The sequence below is a fragment of the Neodiprion lecontei genome, chromosome 3, assembly GCF_021901455.1.
Source record: "Neodiprion lecontei isolate iyNeoLeco1 chromosome 3, iyNeoLeco1.1, whole genome shotgun sequence".
Lineage (NCBI taxonomy): Eukaryota > Metazoa > Arthropoda > Insecta > Hymenoptera > Diprionidae > Neodiprion > Neodiprion lecontei.
In genome coordinates, this window is record NC_060262.1 from 22204979 (window position 1) to 22220209 (window position 15231).

Here is a 15231-nt window from a genome sequence, read left to right on the forward strand (position 1 = left end):
TTTAATCTGCTCTAAATCGTTGTCGTTTATTTTTCGTAATTTTCGTTAATTTTCTAAACTTTTTGGTCTTGATATTCGTAGAAAATCACAGTATTCCGTAGATTATTGTACTTTTTTATAAAATATTGTAATCTTTCGCAGATTATCGTAAAATGGTACAATTTTCTTTTAGTTTTAGCACTTGATATTCGTAGTTAATCGTAATTTTTCGTATTATAGAAAATTATGGTATGGCTCGCATTTACGTGATCGTTATTCGTATAGTTCAAATGGATATAATGTAAAATATATATTGTGAAAATTCTGATATAGAGAAATAACAAATGTTAATCTTTTCATTATTCATTCATTTGTTGAACTGACAGGTGGATTTCACGAAATAACTAAAATTTATTTCTCTATAGCAAGAATTCTACGATATTCTACAACACATTATATATCTATTTCAAGCTTTCATATAAGAAAAACGATCGTGTAAATGCGAACCGTTCTATAATCATTTATAATAAACAGCTATAATATACGAAAAAGTATAATATTTCACTAACGAATACGATAATCTACAAAAAATTCTAAGCTCAAACTACGCAGGTGTCCGAATTTCTCTGATTAATCGTAAAATCGGATTCATAGATAAAAGTAGAAATTATGTCTACCGGAGTACAATTGGATCGAATTGAAATTGCATTACAATTCAAACAGAAAAAAACTAGAAAGCGACTAAATACGTAGGTATGTATAATAATAGTATTAGTATTTCATTCTTGTTATTACATGTTGTTACATGTTATTATATTATGTTTTTAAGTGTTCAACATTACATTTCACTCTTCCTAATTCTTGGTTCTTCACTTGAATATACCCTGTTTTATACTATTACGATTCAATTGTTAAATGCAATTAATCACAACAATACAAAGATTAATTCATATTAATATTCTTATTATGCAATCAGTTTTCTTGTAAAATTCGGATTAGTGGCTATCCAAAAAATCTGTCTCTTTTTTTCGTTTGCGTGAGATATGCTTGAAATCTACACCATATAATCCACATTCCTGAGGTAAATATTTCCGTTTACGTTGAAACGACGCTCATCAGTCGAATTTATCTTAGCCCAGGCGATCAAACAGCCAGCACGCACATCTGTCGTGATTTAAAGACATACATACCTATGTATGTATGTATGCAATCACGCATTCGTGAAATGTGAAATGTATACACGCGATCGTAAAAGTGACATTTGTGTACAAGATGGCGGTTTTCGGGTCGACGCTACGCGTGCGTAATGATTTCAGGGTCGTCGAGAGCGGCTGTCGGAGTATGATTTTTAGTACATCCGTATTAAACGCGGTCGAGTGTGTTCGGTGAAGGTTTAATCGATGTTAAATATCAATCGAACGTTATAGCGGTCGGCCCACGGTGGCCGAATGATTACCCTCGTAACCAAATATGCACGAGAGGCGATTGGAAATCGATCACAGCTGCGTAATCCGCGAAACGTCACCAGCTATCCCCGATCATCCACCTGCTTTTCGTCCAGTTAATACCATTCTAGTATGTGAACACCGGGTCTCTGAGCCGAGAACCGGGTTATGATAACAGAATAACGCGGGCTCAGACTCATTCTGAGCCGACCTAACGACCCCATCGCTATGTCTGTCAATGAGCCACCCTCGGCCGATGACAACTTCGTCGTCGCCCCTCTAATCAACAGCATTCCCATACCCACTCAACCGACCACCAGAGGTGGTCTCAGGGTTTATAAAATTGTTGTACTGGGAGATGGCGGCGTTGGGAAATCAGGTAAGACGTCGATCGAGACGAGAGGCTAAACTTGCGTGACCATTAATACTACTGGTTTTTCGTTTCAGCTGTTACTCTGCAGTTTGTTAGCCACAGTTTCCTCGACTATCACGATCCCACTATAGGTGAGCTATAAGTACCCAAGTCGTTGGCGTAGCAAGGATCGTTTCATGTTAATGTTTTCAGAGGATTCGTACCAGCAGCAAGCAGTCATTGACGGAGAAGCCGCTTTACTGGATATCCTGGACACAGCTGGGCAGGTGAGTCCTCCACCTACTTTGCTACGAAGTAGATTTTCATCTAATGACAAATGTCCATTACTCATTGCACCACCTTCTCTCCTCTTAGGTTGAATTCACCGCTATGAGAGATCAGTATATGAGGTGCGGCGAAGGTTTTATGATCTGCTACTCAGTTACAGACCGACACAGCTTCCAGGAGGCGATCGAGTATCGTAAACTAATCTCCCGTGTTAGAGCCCAGGAAGACATTCCTCTGGTACTAGTGGGCAATAAATTTGACTTGCAGCACCAGCGCAAAGTGAGATTTGTTCGCTTTTCAGTCAACAACTTTCTTCGGTGATACTGAAATAACGTTATTTAAATCAGAAAGTGAATTGTTGAGACAGATTCTTGCTCTACTTTTTAGGTGACTACTGAGGAGGGTAAAGCACTTGCTAGGCAGTTGGGATGTCCTTTCTATGAGACATCTGCAGCTCTTAGGCACTTTGTGGATGATGCTTTTCACTCGCTAGTTAGACAAATTCGTGCTAAAGAAAGGCCGCAAGGAGCGAGTCGAAAGCACAGTCGCTGGTGGCGTCTCAGGTCTATATTTGCTTTTGTATTCCGCAGAAGACATCGGCACGCTGATCACTATTCACCCTAGTAATAGCATCTCTCAGTCGAAATTCGTGGCACTTTCTTCTCTGAGATGATGATAAGGGGAACAATAATTATTTGAGAATTGACTATAAACGACTCTTCCGAAGTTGTTTGATGACCATATTCAGGTCTTTCGTGAAGTATTTTTCAATAGGCAATGTCAATATACAAGACATAATTAATGTGTTTTTTCTCTTTGAGCAGAGAGACATATTCATGTGTAAAAGTAGTTTTCAACTCTAGTCATTTACAGAATATTACTATTCACTAGTCATTGGGTTGAAGATTTAAGTTTTTTTAAATTTTTTTCTAATTATTGTTTTTTAGATACAGAAACAAATACAATACACATACAGTATACTTGTATGCATACATATATTTATTAACTTCGTTTACACACATGTTTAATTACGTTAAATTCACAGTTTATTGTTATAGGTGTATGTATGTACAAATAACAGCAGAGTAAATATTATTAATCATTGAATTGGAGTATAACTCGTATTGAATACCTGTGCATGATTATCGTAATTTTAATTTCTCTAACACAGAAGAGCATGCTTAGTGGGTATATGTTTAATCTGCACAGTTTATTACTCGTAGGAGACACGAAAGATAAATAATTAAAAGCTTAATTTACCTATCAATATGAAGAAGCAATCAGACCCTTGAATCGTCGCCTGACAATAATCAAATTGAATAAATTAAGCATTACGGTAGAGATGAGTCTCTTATAGTTTTCGTATAAAAAATAGTAATAGATATGCTGTTATTGAGTGCTTGACTTATAAAGAGGAGCCACAAAATAAAGTTCAAGTTAAAAACATTAAATAATGTTGATATGCAGCTACGGTTTAAATATTATTTTTCTTACTGTTATTATTATTTATTATAAAAACACTGAAGATGTGATTTATATTTATACAAACAAATGATATATAATTATTATCGCGTACATAAAATGTATGTAAACACGTAAATTAGATAAGAATATGTTTACCATATTTGTTTACTGTATCGCTTAATTAAGTAATAAAAGAAAGGAAAACATGCACCTCTAGCTTCACTAGCAGAATATTATTTGTCAATAAAAGAATCATTCTCAATATAGTGTACCTCATGCAATTTATAAGTATACCCTATTTGAATACTGTATGTACCAACAATGATGTACGATATAAAAATTGAGCAGAAGAAAAATGAAGTATTTAAATAACCAAATTTTCCACGATTACAACTTGTAATATAACTCGTGGTTTTTGAGGAAAGAAAAATAAAATGTGTATAAAGATTTAAAGCTGACCATTCTGTCCGTCGAAATGTTAACTACAGTATGTATGAATATCGAAAGCAAAATAATGCGGAAAAAATTATTTATTTTTATATGTTAATTATTACAGTTCATTCTCTACGATATATCTGTCAAAGTATTTCAGGGTGTTTTGCATTTCTTCGTATCCCGCCAATCGACACGCATCTTGGAGACAAAGCCATCGGAATTCCTGATGCTCGGACGATAGTCTGGCGTCCTTATTTCTGTTTATCAGCTCGGCAAGCCAATAAATAACTGTTTTTGGTTTATCATTAACGTTGTAAACAAGCTCTTGTCTAGCGTTGTCAAATATTTTCAAATCCTCGCGCGACAAACCAGCCTCTTCTTCGGTCTCACGCAAGGCGGTTTGTAAATCTGTTTCACCAGGATCCACGTGACCTGCGATTGTCAATTGTCATGAATAAAAATTAACAGATTAGGAACAAACGCTTATTCCAAATCTTTTCATGAATATAATATCAAACAACCTTTCGGGGGAGTCCAGTGATGAATTCCGTACGATGTCTGCATCAATAAATACTCAACTTGTCCGAAAAACCTACGAAATATCACGAAACCGCAGGCTCGTGGCGGCGCCATCCCCGTGTTTCACTCACTGATATATAACTACACTATATATCAGTGGTTCCACTGTTTCTGAAAATTAGATTGCTTATACATGCACGTATGCATGCAAGCTTCACCGACTAAAAGAGGATTTTCCGTTCAGACCAGGTTTAAAGCTGCTTCCTGCTGGTCTATATCGCGTTTGTCAGTTTTCACTGGTGAAAAGAGAATGAGAATCACGCCACGGCGCTCATTAAAATAAAGTTCAAGTTACATTGATTATGGTTATGACCGACTGCAGCAGCGTCACGACTACACTGATCTCTATTATACAATAGGGATCAATGTGCGTACAGCGTGCGAATCATGCGAGACTACGGAACGGGAGGATACTACAGAGATTATTGGTAGGACTTAAATCTAAATCATCAGCGCGTTAATGAGACGTAGAAAATTGATTATCGGTTGTCAGGCGGATCGTCAAGCTGAGGTTTGAACTCGATCCGGAGACACCCGAGCAATATTTTCTGCAGTTTTGCATATCGAACATCTTCCATATAGGTTATAACGGGTTTGATTGTAATTACTATTATTGTTATTACACGATCCAGGATAATTCTGGGGATTGGAGTAGAGAATTGAATTTAATAAAAAAAAAAAAAACTTCTGAGTGATTCCTCACGGTACTTAAATCTGTTGATGTAAGAAATCACAATCATCGCAGCTAAATGATTGTACAAACATTATTCAACGAATGAGGAATACCAATAATTTATTCAATCAATTTGAATAGAACAATACGTTACATGCATCTTATGTTAACGTAAGCAGGAAATTTATTTTGCACTATTCAATAAATATAAATACCTAATACATCTTCGTGTGCATACAGTGTAAACAAGTATGTGAAGAATAGTTTTCAGATGTTTTGTTCTACAGGGTCATTTATCACAGTTTCACTAGTGTAATAAAAGTGCAAAAAAATTCTAAACCTTGTATTAATATTCTCCGCACTATTGTAGAGGTATACCTGAATTATTTAAGAAGTTCTGTCCACACTGTGCACGAATATTAAAATGAGACAGTTGAATTTTCAGGCATGGACTCTTATAAAAGACGCAACGAATATTGCGTTCTGAATTGAGAATAATTAGTTAAAAATAAGAAACTTAAACAAAGAGCTGTTGAAACTACTGAGAATATATGTAGGAATTTGCATAAGAAATTTGAATCTCTTCGTCAGCATCGTTTATGATTAATTAACACAAACACAAGCAAATGCGCAAGTGTGCTGGTTTCGCAGGGCGAAGTGTGGCTGGTGGAGAAGGCCGACTGCTCCTGGGACCGGTCGCCTGTTTCCCGCAGCGTCGGAGCTAATGAAGTATTCTTAAATACTGGCCATCACTACAACTGACAACAAACAACTGACGCAACCGATCTTACTTGAAGCCCACATAAGCGGTTGTCTCGATCAAGGGTCACAGATGGTCAGTATTCAATAGATGACCCTATACAAATCATCATCTATAAAACTCATAAATGCTGTGAAACATTGCTCGATACTAGCTATCCAGAGACCTAAAGTTGTTATATTAATCTATTAGAAACTATAGTGCAAGTATAAGCAGTGGATAACATACGATATTGAAAATATAAAAATCAATCATTATCTGTTTACTTTATTTTTTTTTCTTACGGCGGACGCACGTATTGAAATATATCTCAAGTTTGCATTAAAAATTTTCCTCGCAGTTTCTATCTTTCGTTTCTTTGAATGTGTTGAATTTTTTAATCAGTTCTTCCACTGATATTTCTCCATGTACCACATTGTCCCTGGTTCTCACATTTGCTGTACCAGCACTGCGCTCTTTTTCTCCAACAACTGTAAAGAAGTACATGTGTAAAGTCAAACTTGAATTTTTGCAAAACGATCTCTTCAGAATTAAAGCACTTTTTTTTTCTACGATTCTTGATGAAATAAGGAGATACTACTCACCAATAATGAAATTAAACTGAGCCAATTGAGCATTTCGAATTTTCTTATTCAATGTGTCGCCAGGGTCAACATCAGCCTCTGCCATGAAACCAGCATCCCATAGTTGCTGCTTTACTTTGAAAGCATAATCATCAAATTGACTACTGACCGAAATCACCATTACCTGACGAGGTGAGAGCCAAAACGGCCATTTACCAGCGTAGGATTCAGTCAGGATGGCTATCATCCGTTCAACAGAGCCTAATATTGCTCTGTGGATAATAACTGGCCTGGTTTTTTCCCCTGTTTCGCTGTAATGTAAAAAGATTGTGTAGTAATTAAATAGCAATAGCTAAAGACTGAAAGAACCAAAACTGGTTAGTTTCCAAGTTGCTTCGTCAAGGAGGAAACAAATATCAACTAAGATCGATCTGCGTCAACTCACTTGATATATGACAGATTGAAGCGGATAGGTAGCTGAAAATCTAGCTGAATGGTAGCGCATTGATGAGAGCGTTTGAGCGCGTCCATAATGGTAATGTCAATTTTTGGCCCATAGAAGGCTCCATCCCCTGGATTAATTCTCCATGGTTCTTTGAAGGCGTCCAGACTCTCTGCGAGGGCTTTTTCAGCCTGATCCCAGTCAGCTAACTCTCCCATGTACTTATCAGGCCTTGTGGAGAGGCATAGATTGAATGTGAATCCAAATACAGAGTAAACGTGTTTGAGGAAATCTAGAGCCCCTGATACCTCCTGCTTGATTTGATCTATTGTGCAAAATATATGGGCATCATCCTGTTGGAATCTTCGAACTCTAATCAGGCCAGTAAGCGCCCCTGACAATTCATTTCTGTGCAGGACTCCAAAGTCTGCCATCCTGAGGGGTAGCTCTCTCCAGGATCTTGTGCGCTGGTCGAACATTAGACAGTGCCCAGGGCAGTTCATTGGTTTCAGAGCATATACCTCTTTTTCAACTTCAAAAGAAAACATGTTTTCCGCATAGTGGGCCCAGTGACCCGAAGTTTGCCATAATTTACTGTTGTATATGTTTGGGGTAACGACTTCCTGGAAACCACGCTTTCTGTACTCTGTGCGGATGAAATCTATCAGAGTGTTATACAGATGGGCACCTCTAGGCTGGAAAAAGCATGATCCAGGAGAAAGCTCGTGGAAGAAAAATAGCTCCTGTTCTCTACCGAGCTTTCTATGATCCCGCTTGGCTGCTTCCTCCTGAAACTTTTCCCACTCCTTGAGCTGTTTTGTATCAGGAAAACTGATGCCGTAGACCCTCTGCAGCGTCTCTGCTTCGGCATTGCCCTCCCAGTAGGTAGAAGAGTTCTTGGTCACCTTGATTGCCTTAACTTTACCAGTATGCCGTACGTGAGGCCCTCTGCAGAGATCAATCAGGGAACCGCAACGGTACACAGTTGTTGTTGGAGTGTTCACTTTTTCATTAAGAATGCGAACCTTGAACTCATTGTATTTAAACATTTCCAGCAGGTCCTCCTTCTTCATCTCGAGTCTCTCAAAGGTCTGTTTTTCCTTGACTATACCCTTTATTAGGCTTTCAAGCTGGGGAAAATCCTGATTTGATATTCCTTTATCACCTAGATACATGTCATAGTAAAATCCATTCTCAATGGGCGGTCCGTAACATAGGCAACCTGCGTACGCCCGCTCCATGGCTTCGCCCAAGACGTGTGCGGAGGAATGCCAAAAGACCGCCTGACCCTCAGGATCATCGAATTTGATTAGCTGCAGCTTGCAGTCTGCTTCCAAAGGGCGATCCAGATCCCACAGTTCCCCATTCACCTTTGCTATTACAGTGTTATCAGCCAATCCGGGGCTTATTCCCTTGGCAATGTCATAAGGACTGCTTCGCCAAGCCTGAGCATCAATCTGCTTTCCATCAGGTAATGTCACCTTAATATCAAAGGTCGATTTTGCAGCTAATTCAGCGTCGTATTCAGCTTTTAGCTTGTCAAATAATACTTGCCGCTCCTGGGTGGGAGAAAAATTGTGTCAATTTTGGAGCAAGTTCAGTGAACGACAGAAGTATTACCTGAATGTAAGATGGCCATGGTCTCTTTTCAGAAATGCCTTGCTGTTCCTGCGGAGGCTTTTTGTTTTTCGGTGGTTTCATTTTTGGCTGAATGAACAACAATGCGTATTACAATCTAATTTTGTTTTATTGTTTATACTGGCAGAGCCATCAAGTATAATGACTGATTGATATACATTGACGAGATCAGAGACACATGTGCGTACGGAATTTAAGGTTACGTTAGCCTATCGATCTTCTTCGGTGGTACAAGTAATTGATGTTGCGTCAGAAACGGAAAAATCAGTGTTTCAACGCCTGAATTCTAATGTTTAGTATTCTCAATATGGAGTCAGGGCTGCTTTTCGGTTTATGTTAAACGAACTCGAGAGATTAAAAAAAGATCAAATAGAAAAACTACATTCACAGAAGTGTAAGAACGAATATGTCATAACCAACCGAAGCATATGTCCGCACCGTGCCGTGGTATAATGCAAGTTTTGGACTACGAAAAGCGAGGTTTTTCAGCATATTTACGTTACAGAATAATGGAATAAGTTGATTATAATAGTGAAACTTGCGTGCTCATGCCTTTTTATCACTCAAATTCACGTTTTGTAACTCCGAGGCTACGCTGTCGCTCATCTTGGCTGCCGCACGAACTCGCCGACCAACTACTCCACCTGCTTCGTGGATATATAGCTTAAGGTTAGGTCAGGTTAGGTTAGCTTAAGCCAGCGACATCTGCGGCCCGAAACCGCTGATGCATTATACATATACGTGCATGTCAGGTGCTTACTCTTCAAATGCAGCAAAACGCACTCATACAATATATAATCTGACATTGATTATGCGCATAGAACCGAAGAACGAATACACTTTGGAACTGACGACGTGTCGCGGACTACAAAGTTGTTAAAAAAAATATCATGTTCGATATATCAAGTGTATGAGCTGCAGCCATATCACATGCAACAAGTGTAATGTCTACATCCACATTGAGGATTTCTACACCAAAAAATCGTTGATTAGCAAGATCGTTTAATTATATTGCAAATTGCTGTTCCATCTGATCATGCTCGTCCAAAAAAGTACGCAACTTTTGGAAAAAAAATACTTTACAAGCGATCCTGCCAGGATTCGAACCTGGAATCTTCTGATCCGTAGTCAGACGCGTTATCCGTTGCGCCACAGGACCATGCTGTGCTGAGATGTGGAATTACAATTTACTTCTAACCAATGCTTCTAACAAGTGTCAACTTGATGTTCAGGATTGCAAACTCTACTTGCGTCTACAATTTTTTTTTATATGATGCAAAATAATACAAAATAGATTAAGTCTAGATAAAAATATATAAATTATGTCACTAATTATCCGTGTTTGAACTAAATCTAGTTACTGAGAAATCAATGTTATAAATGGACAAATGAAGCCGAATAGCACAGCTATGAATCTGCTCTGTTCCGTAGTTCCGTGTGATTTTGGTACATGGGATGGCAGGGTTTTTGAAGATCATGGACATATAAGAATAGACCTTGGAAGTACGGAGGTGGCCCAATGGTGAATGCGGAAGCGCAGCAGAAGGAAAAAACCGCATATGGATCCCCCTATATCTCTGTCTAAACGCGCATCCACGCTCAGCGTTTTATAAGCTAAGAAAAGAATATCAAATCGTAAAATGCTGTTATTCATTTTTATTACAATTTTATGGAAACATGAATAATACACACACGTACATACTGTATTATCATATACTGTAATAAAATGTAAAACACAAGAAACCAGCATTAACAATAGGAATTAATGTATAAGTATGTATAGGCAATTGAAATTGAACTATTATCTCCGAAAAATTGAGTTGTTCAATGAGTAGCGAGTAAAACTTTCGAATTTTATAATTCAACGCTTTTACTGTGTCGATTGCGAAAGGTCAAGCGAGGGAGAGATGTTGGAATTGCCAAAGATATGTGCACCTTCTCGACTTTAATTAAGAAACGAAAATTATCAAAAAGAAAAATATATTTACATGGAATTTACTCTGATTAAACTAGAGAAATCCGGAGGTATTACATATGCGACATTCGACATGCGTTACGCATAATCGAATGAGTTAAATTTACGCGTAAATAAAAGTATCATTTGAAGAATTACAATACGTTAGTATTTGATCAGTGAAAATAAGTTCACTTATGCTCGTTTCCACACCACCGCGAGCGGTAGAGCACCCGGAGCGTTTTTTTTTACGTGGTATCCCCAGTAGGCCTACTCCACGGAGAATAGTAGCATTGAATAGTATCCATGAAAGATGACTGTCTTAATTATGGATGAAGGGTGATTGTTATCTTATATCCGAACGGCGATTGACTTTGGATGTTCGCAAATGGATTTTTTTCTTATGAGATATGAGATAACCACTGAAACAGAGAACCTGGTGAATACGCAAATCAATCAAAAACTGGACCAAGATAGAAAACACGGATCCCTGTAAGACTTTGGCATTTATCTATCAGAAGACGATGCAGAAATCTCTGAAGAAATGGAAACAAATCGAAGTAGAATAAGCACAAACACCAAGATACGACAGAGCTGTATAATTCTACAGTGAAATACAAATCAAATATGATCTATGAGCGACTCGAGAAAATAACTCTGACACTAAAACGATCGCAATAAAAGATTGTAAAACCATTTTTTTTAAAACTATAGCTGAATAAATTTTACCACACTTTGTGATCATGATGATTCTGAACTATATCGCTAAATCTATGTATCGGTGAAATCACAATGACTGACCCTGAACCAGACCTAAATCAGACCTATGCCTAAAAAATGAGACGTTAATTTTTCAGTATATCAGTAGACCTCAGTTACCTGGAACAGATGATAATGCCATTAGTGACATATATTGATAGACAAAAATATACTAAGAATTAGCTTAGATAAGTGAACCATACAATTAACGAAAAATGAGACAAATTAATTTTTTGAAACAGACAGACAATTTGATTAGACAAAACAGGTAAGATGTTTGATTAGCTGAAATAGACAAAAGGTTTAATTAACTGAAATAGACTGAAAGTTTGATTAGCTGAAAAAGACAAAAGGTTTGATTAGCTGAAACAGATAGAAGGTTCAATTGGGTGAAATGTACAAAAAGTGTGATTAACTGAAACATACAGGGGGTTCAATTGGCTGAAACAGACAAAAGCTTTGATTAGCTGAAACAGAAAAAAAGTTTGATTAGCTGAAACAGACAAGTGGTTTGATTAGTTGAAAGAGACAGAAAGTTTGATTAACTGAAACAGAGAAAAGGTTTGTTTGACTGAAACAGACAAAAGGTTTGACTAGCCGAAACAGACAATGGTTTGATAAGCTGAAACAGATGAAAGGTTTGATTAGCTGAAGCAAACAAAAAGTTTGATTAACTGAAACAGAGAAAAGGTTTGTTTGACTGAAATAGATAAAAGGTTTGATTGGCTGAAACAGACAAAAAGTTTGATTGGCTGAAACAGAGAAAAGGTTTGATCAGCTGAAACAGACAGAAAGTTTGATTAACTGAAACAGAGAAAAGGTTTGTTTGACTGAAATAGACAAAAGGTTTGATTCGCTGAAATAGACAAAAGGTTTGATTAGCTGAAACAGACGAAAGGTTTGATTAGCTGAAGCAAACAAAAAGTTTGAATGGCTGAAACAGACAAAAGGTTTAATTAGCTGAAACAGACAGAGGTATGGTTAGCACAATCACAAGTCATACACTGACAAAAAATCGGTCGAGTCCAACATGATATTCACTTTAATATTAGCTGCTTCGATTATTAATTGCATTGCTGAGCAACAAGCATTCTAAATTTTTTGATTCCACATCTCTTTCTGTTTTGAGTTATTAAAGTGAATATTTTTTTCGACCGAACATCCTATAGTTCTCACTGCATTTGTTACAAAATTGGTTTTGTTACTCTGAAATAGAAAATAATGTGATCAGTTAAACGAGTACTTCTGTACATTTCGGATATATTTCATAAATAATTACACCAAGATTTCTTACTATCAGTATACACTACCGAGATTTTTGTTCCTGCGCGTTGATCGCTGGTTTTCAAATGTCGCGCTTTCTATCGTAACTGAAAGGTATCAAGTCCACGCGCAAAAGGCGTCGTGGAACTTGAAAATTTTCTTATCGGTTAGAAAGTTGCTGAAGAACTGAAAAATCAGCACATCGAGAGTGCGTAACTTTTTTATATACTGTTTTCAAAATCGACGTGCAACAAACGTGTCCAACTTCAGTTATTAATTTACGCGCATGAAGCTGCGTGCAATTCTCGTTATTAATTTACGCGCATGAAGCTGCGTGCAATTCTCGTTATTAATTTACGCGCATGAAGCTGCGTCCAATTCTCGTTACTAATTTACGCGCATGATGCTGCGTTCAATTCTCGTGATTAATCTACGCGCAATAAGCCGCGACAGATTAAACTGTCAAAAAATTTGTATTTTCTGGGACTTGTCCCAAAAATTCTGTAGAAACCCAATCCGCATCTGCATCTTTTAGATATCAGATACATTGCTATGCGGATTGTTGTTCTCAGATTACAAATCAAATTGAAACTGGGAGGGAGGTTGGAGGGCATGCATTATTGTGTGGCGTGACAGTCGGCGGTCCTCTTCGACGCGAAGTCTTCGAGCTCAGCATCTCTCCCCATCTAGCGTACCACGGAACGCGATAGATGGTCCAGAGATACGTTTTGCCCATTCAGACGATCACAGAGATTAATCGAATGGAATAACGATCGGTGATGACTAAATAATCGAATTGCATAACGATTGAAAAATCGTTGCAAAGTGACAAGAAATGAGAAATTTAATCTCGTTAATACTCAAATGTTTACAAATGGTCGAGAGACTCGAACGTGGAGTCTTTTGGGTAAAAAATGTCTGTGATCGTTTGACGCTGTGGATTACAAAAGTTAGTAACATCACGGTACATCGCGACCTTCCTACCCTCTCCAGTTTCCCAACGAAGCCACCCAACGGAAAAGAGAGATTCACACACTCATGCATAAATCCCGCGACGGATCCCAAAACGTCCACCTACCTACCCGGTTACCTATATTCGACCTAAACGATTCTCCATTCTTTCCAACACACATCATTCTTCATCATTTGCGCCGTGGTCACTGACTTACATTTTCGTTGGTTACCTGTTGGGAGCAAAATGTTTTTGTATCGTAGTCTGCCTTCTCAGAATACAGTATCGCGGTTGTATCCCGCCAACTCTAATATTGCATTTGTTATTTTAGTAAATGTTGGCAGACTATCGGTACATTAACCTTTGGTAAAATTGATTAAAACATCCTGAATGCTAATTAGCATTTTTCTAAGCGAGCTAAGCCTGCAGTTGATCAATACTTGTTGGCTGTTAAAAGATTGAAAATGATATATAAGATGCAAATTGATTACGTTACGTTATGCCAGACTTTGGTATTTTATCAATTTAACAATAATGTGGATAATTGAATACTTTTGAAACCTCAGGTGAACCCATCACTTAAACGGCATCATCGGTAAATTCAAACGTAGATTATTACATCAGTTACGAAACACAATTCGATCTCGCGAGTGCCGAGTAAGCGATGGTTGCCTGTCGCGATGCTCATTCCACTTTTAGCAACGTGTAAAATTTCTAATTTGAAGTAAGCTACGCTAAATTGCATTGCGAGAAATGATGATTCCACTGAAAGTCAAGCACGTTGCGATCGTGAATGAGCCTATCCATGTAGCTAAGAAATCGAAGATTTGTGTGACAATTGTTACCGCCACGCCACGTGACAAAGGAATCCCAGGGAAATACCCGTAACCTAACACATGCAAACTCACCAACGTTGCCGAGAAATGGAAAAGTTACTCGGAAGTCTCTGCTTAAATCTGTGAAAAACAAAACACGACACTTGAATTAATTTAGGAAATTGGCTTTTCAGTTTTCAAATTAATTATTACTGATGTCTTGTTTCATATTTACGAATTCGTTCGGCTTTAAATGACCACCGTGAACTATCAATCAATAATTAAAATAAGTATTGTTACCTCGACTCTGGGCTGTTCCACACTTTCACATGTAGTAGTTGTAGCATCTCAGGTTTATCGATGAAGCGACACACTTTTCACATAATTCAGATCACTAATCTCTTATGCACAAATCCACACCGCAATAACACTTGATCCTACACTCACTTTTTGTGCTGTAGCTGTCTGTTTGAACCGACTGAATAAATTTGCTAACAGTGCAACTGCGCATTCGCCGAAAATCAGGCAAAAAAATAATAAAATTGACACTCGACGCACAAAAACAAAAATACACATCACTGAAGTCCGACGTTACACAAAACAATGAAAACTCGGGACACGAAATTCACCTTCAACGTTCGCAGGATGTTTTTATTTCAGTAACTCGGTTTTTCTTCAGGCTACACGCGGCTCGTCGTGTATTATTCACAGATGAGTATGGTGGAAATGCGCTGATCGAACAACGTAACACAACCCGAAGAACGCAGTCTGAATGTTTAACTCATACCGATAGCACGTAATTTCGGCCCGATTGTTCGGAACCGACTAATGCCGCCCGGCGCTCAGAAGCGAATAAAATCAGTTCTCTGC

At 37.9% G+C, this 15231-nt stretch overlaps 3 protein-coding genes, 1 long non-coding RNA gene and 1 other non-coding gene across 7 annotated transcripts; 2 read left to right on the forward strand and 3 right to left on the reverse strand.

Moving 5' to 3' along the window:
- Window positions 1-1233: 1233 nt before the first annotated feature.
- LOC107219928 (GTP-binding protein Rit2) lies at window positions 1234-4040 on the forward strand. Its single transcript, XM_015658296.2, has 5 exons — window positions 1234-1803; window positions 1872-1928; window positions 1990-2063; window positions 2152-2343; window positions 2452-4040. Exons 1-5 carry the CDS (start codon window positions 1653-1655, stop codon window positions 2686-2688), a joined length of 711 nt encoding a protein of 236 aa, XP_015513782.1. The 5' UTR covers window positions 1234-1652; the 3' UTR covers window positions 2689-4040.
- A 3-nt stretch (window positions 4041-4043) lies between these two features.
- Window positions 4044-4904, reverse strand: LOC107219914 (bis(5'-nucleosyl)-tetraphosphatase [asymmetrical]). The gene is made up of 2 exons (XM_015658274.2): window positions 4485-4904; window positions 4044-4395 (listed from the first exon to the last, which is right to left on the reverse strand). Exons 1-2 carry the CDS (start codon window positions 4594-4596, stop codon window positions 4079-4081), a joined length of 429 nt encoding a protein of 142 aa, XP_015513760.1. The 5' UTR covers window positions 4597-4904; the 3' UTR covers window positions 4044-4078.
- Window positions 4905-4989: 85 nt separating this feature from the next.
- LOC124293335 lies at window positions 4990-6912 on the forward strand. The gene is made up of 2 exons (XR_006903266.1): window positions 4990-6050; window positions 6623-6912. It is a non-coding gene; the product is annotated as an uncharacterized LOC124293335 (long non-coding RNA).
- On the reverse strand, window positions 6223-9303 carry LOC107219926 (threonine--tRNA ligase 1, cytoplasmic). 3 transcript variants are annotated; one of them, XM_015658294.2, is made up of 5 exons: window positions 9171-9303; window positions 8601-8687; window positions 6984-8539; window positions 6560-6849; window positions 6223-6445 (listed from the first exon to the last, which is right to left on the reverse strand). In XM_015658294.2, exons 1-5 carry the CDS (start codon window positions 9222-9224, stop codon window positions 6297-6299), a joined length of 2136 nt encoding a protein of 711 aa, XP_015513780.1. In that variant the 5' UTR covers window positions 9225-9303; the 3' UTR covers window positions 6223-6296. The 3 variants fall into 3 exon arrangements, with proteins under 3 accessions (XP_015513780.1, XP_015513779.1, XP_046589800.1); XM_015658293.2 differs by having other exon boundaries at window positions 9039-9175; XM_046733844.1 differs by lacking the exon at window positions 9171-9303 and adding an exon at window positions 8807-9032.
- Window positions 9304-9704: 401 nt separating this feature from the next.
- On the reverse strand, window positions 9705-9777 carry Trnar-acg. The gene has a single exon. It is a non-coding gene; the product is annotated as a tRNA-Arg (tRNA).
- Between the last annotated feature and the right edge of the window lie 5454 nt (window positions 9778-15231).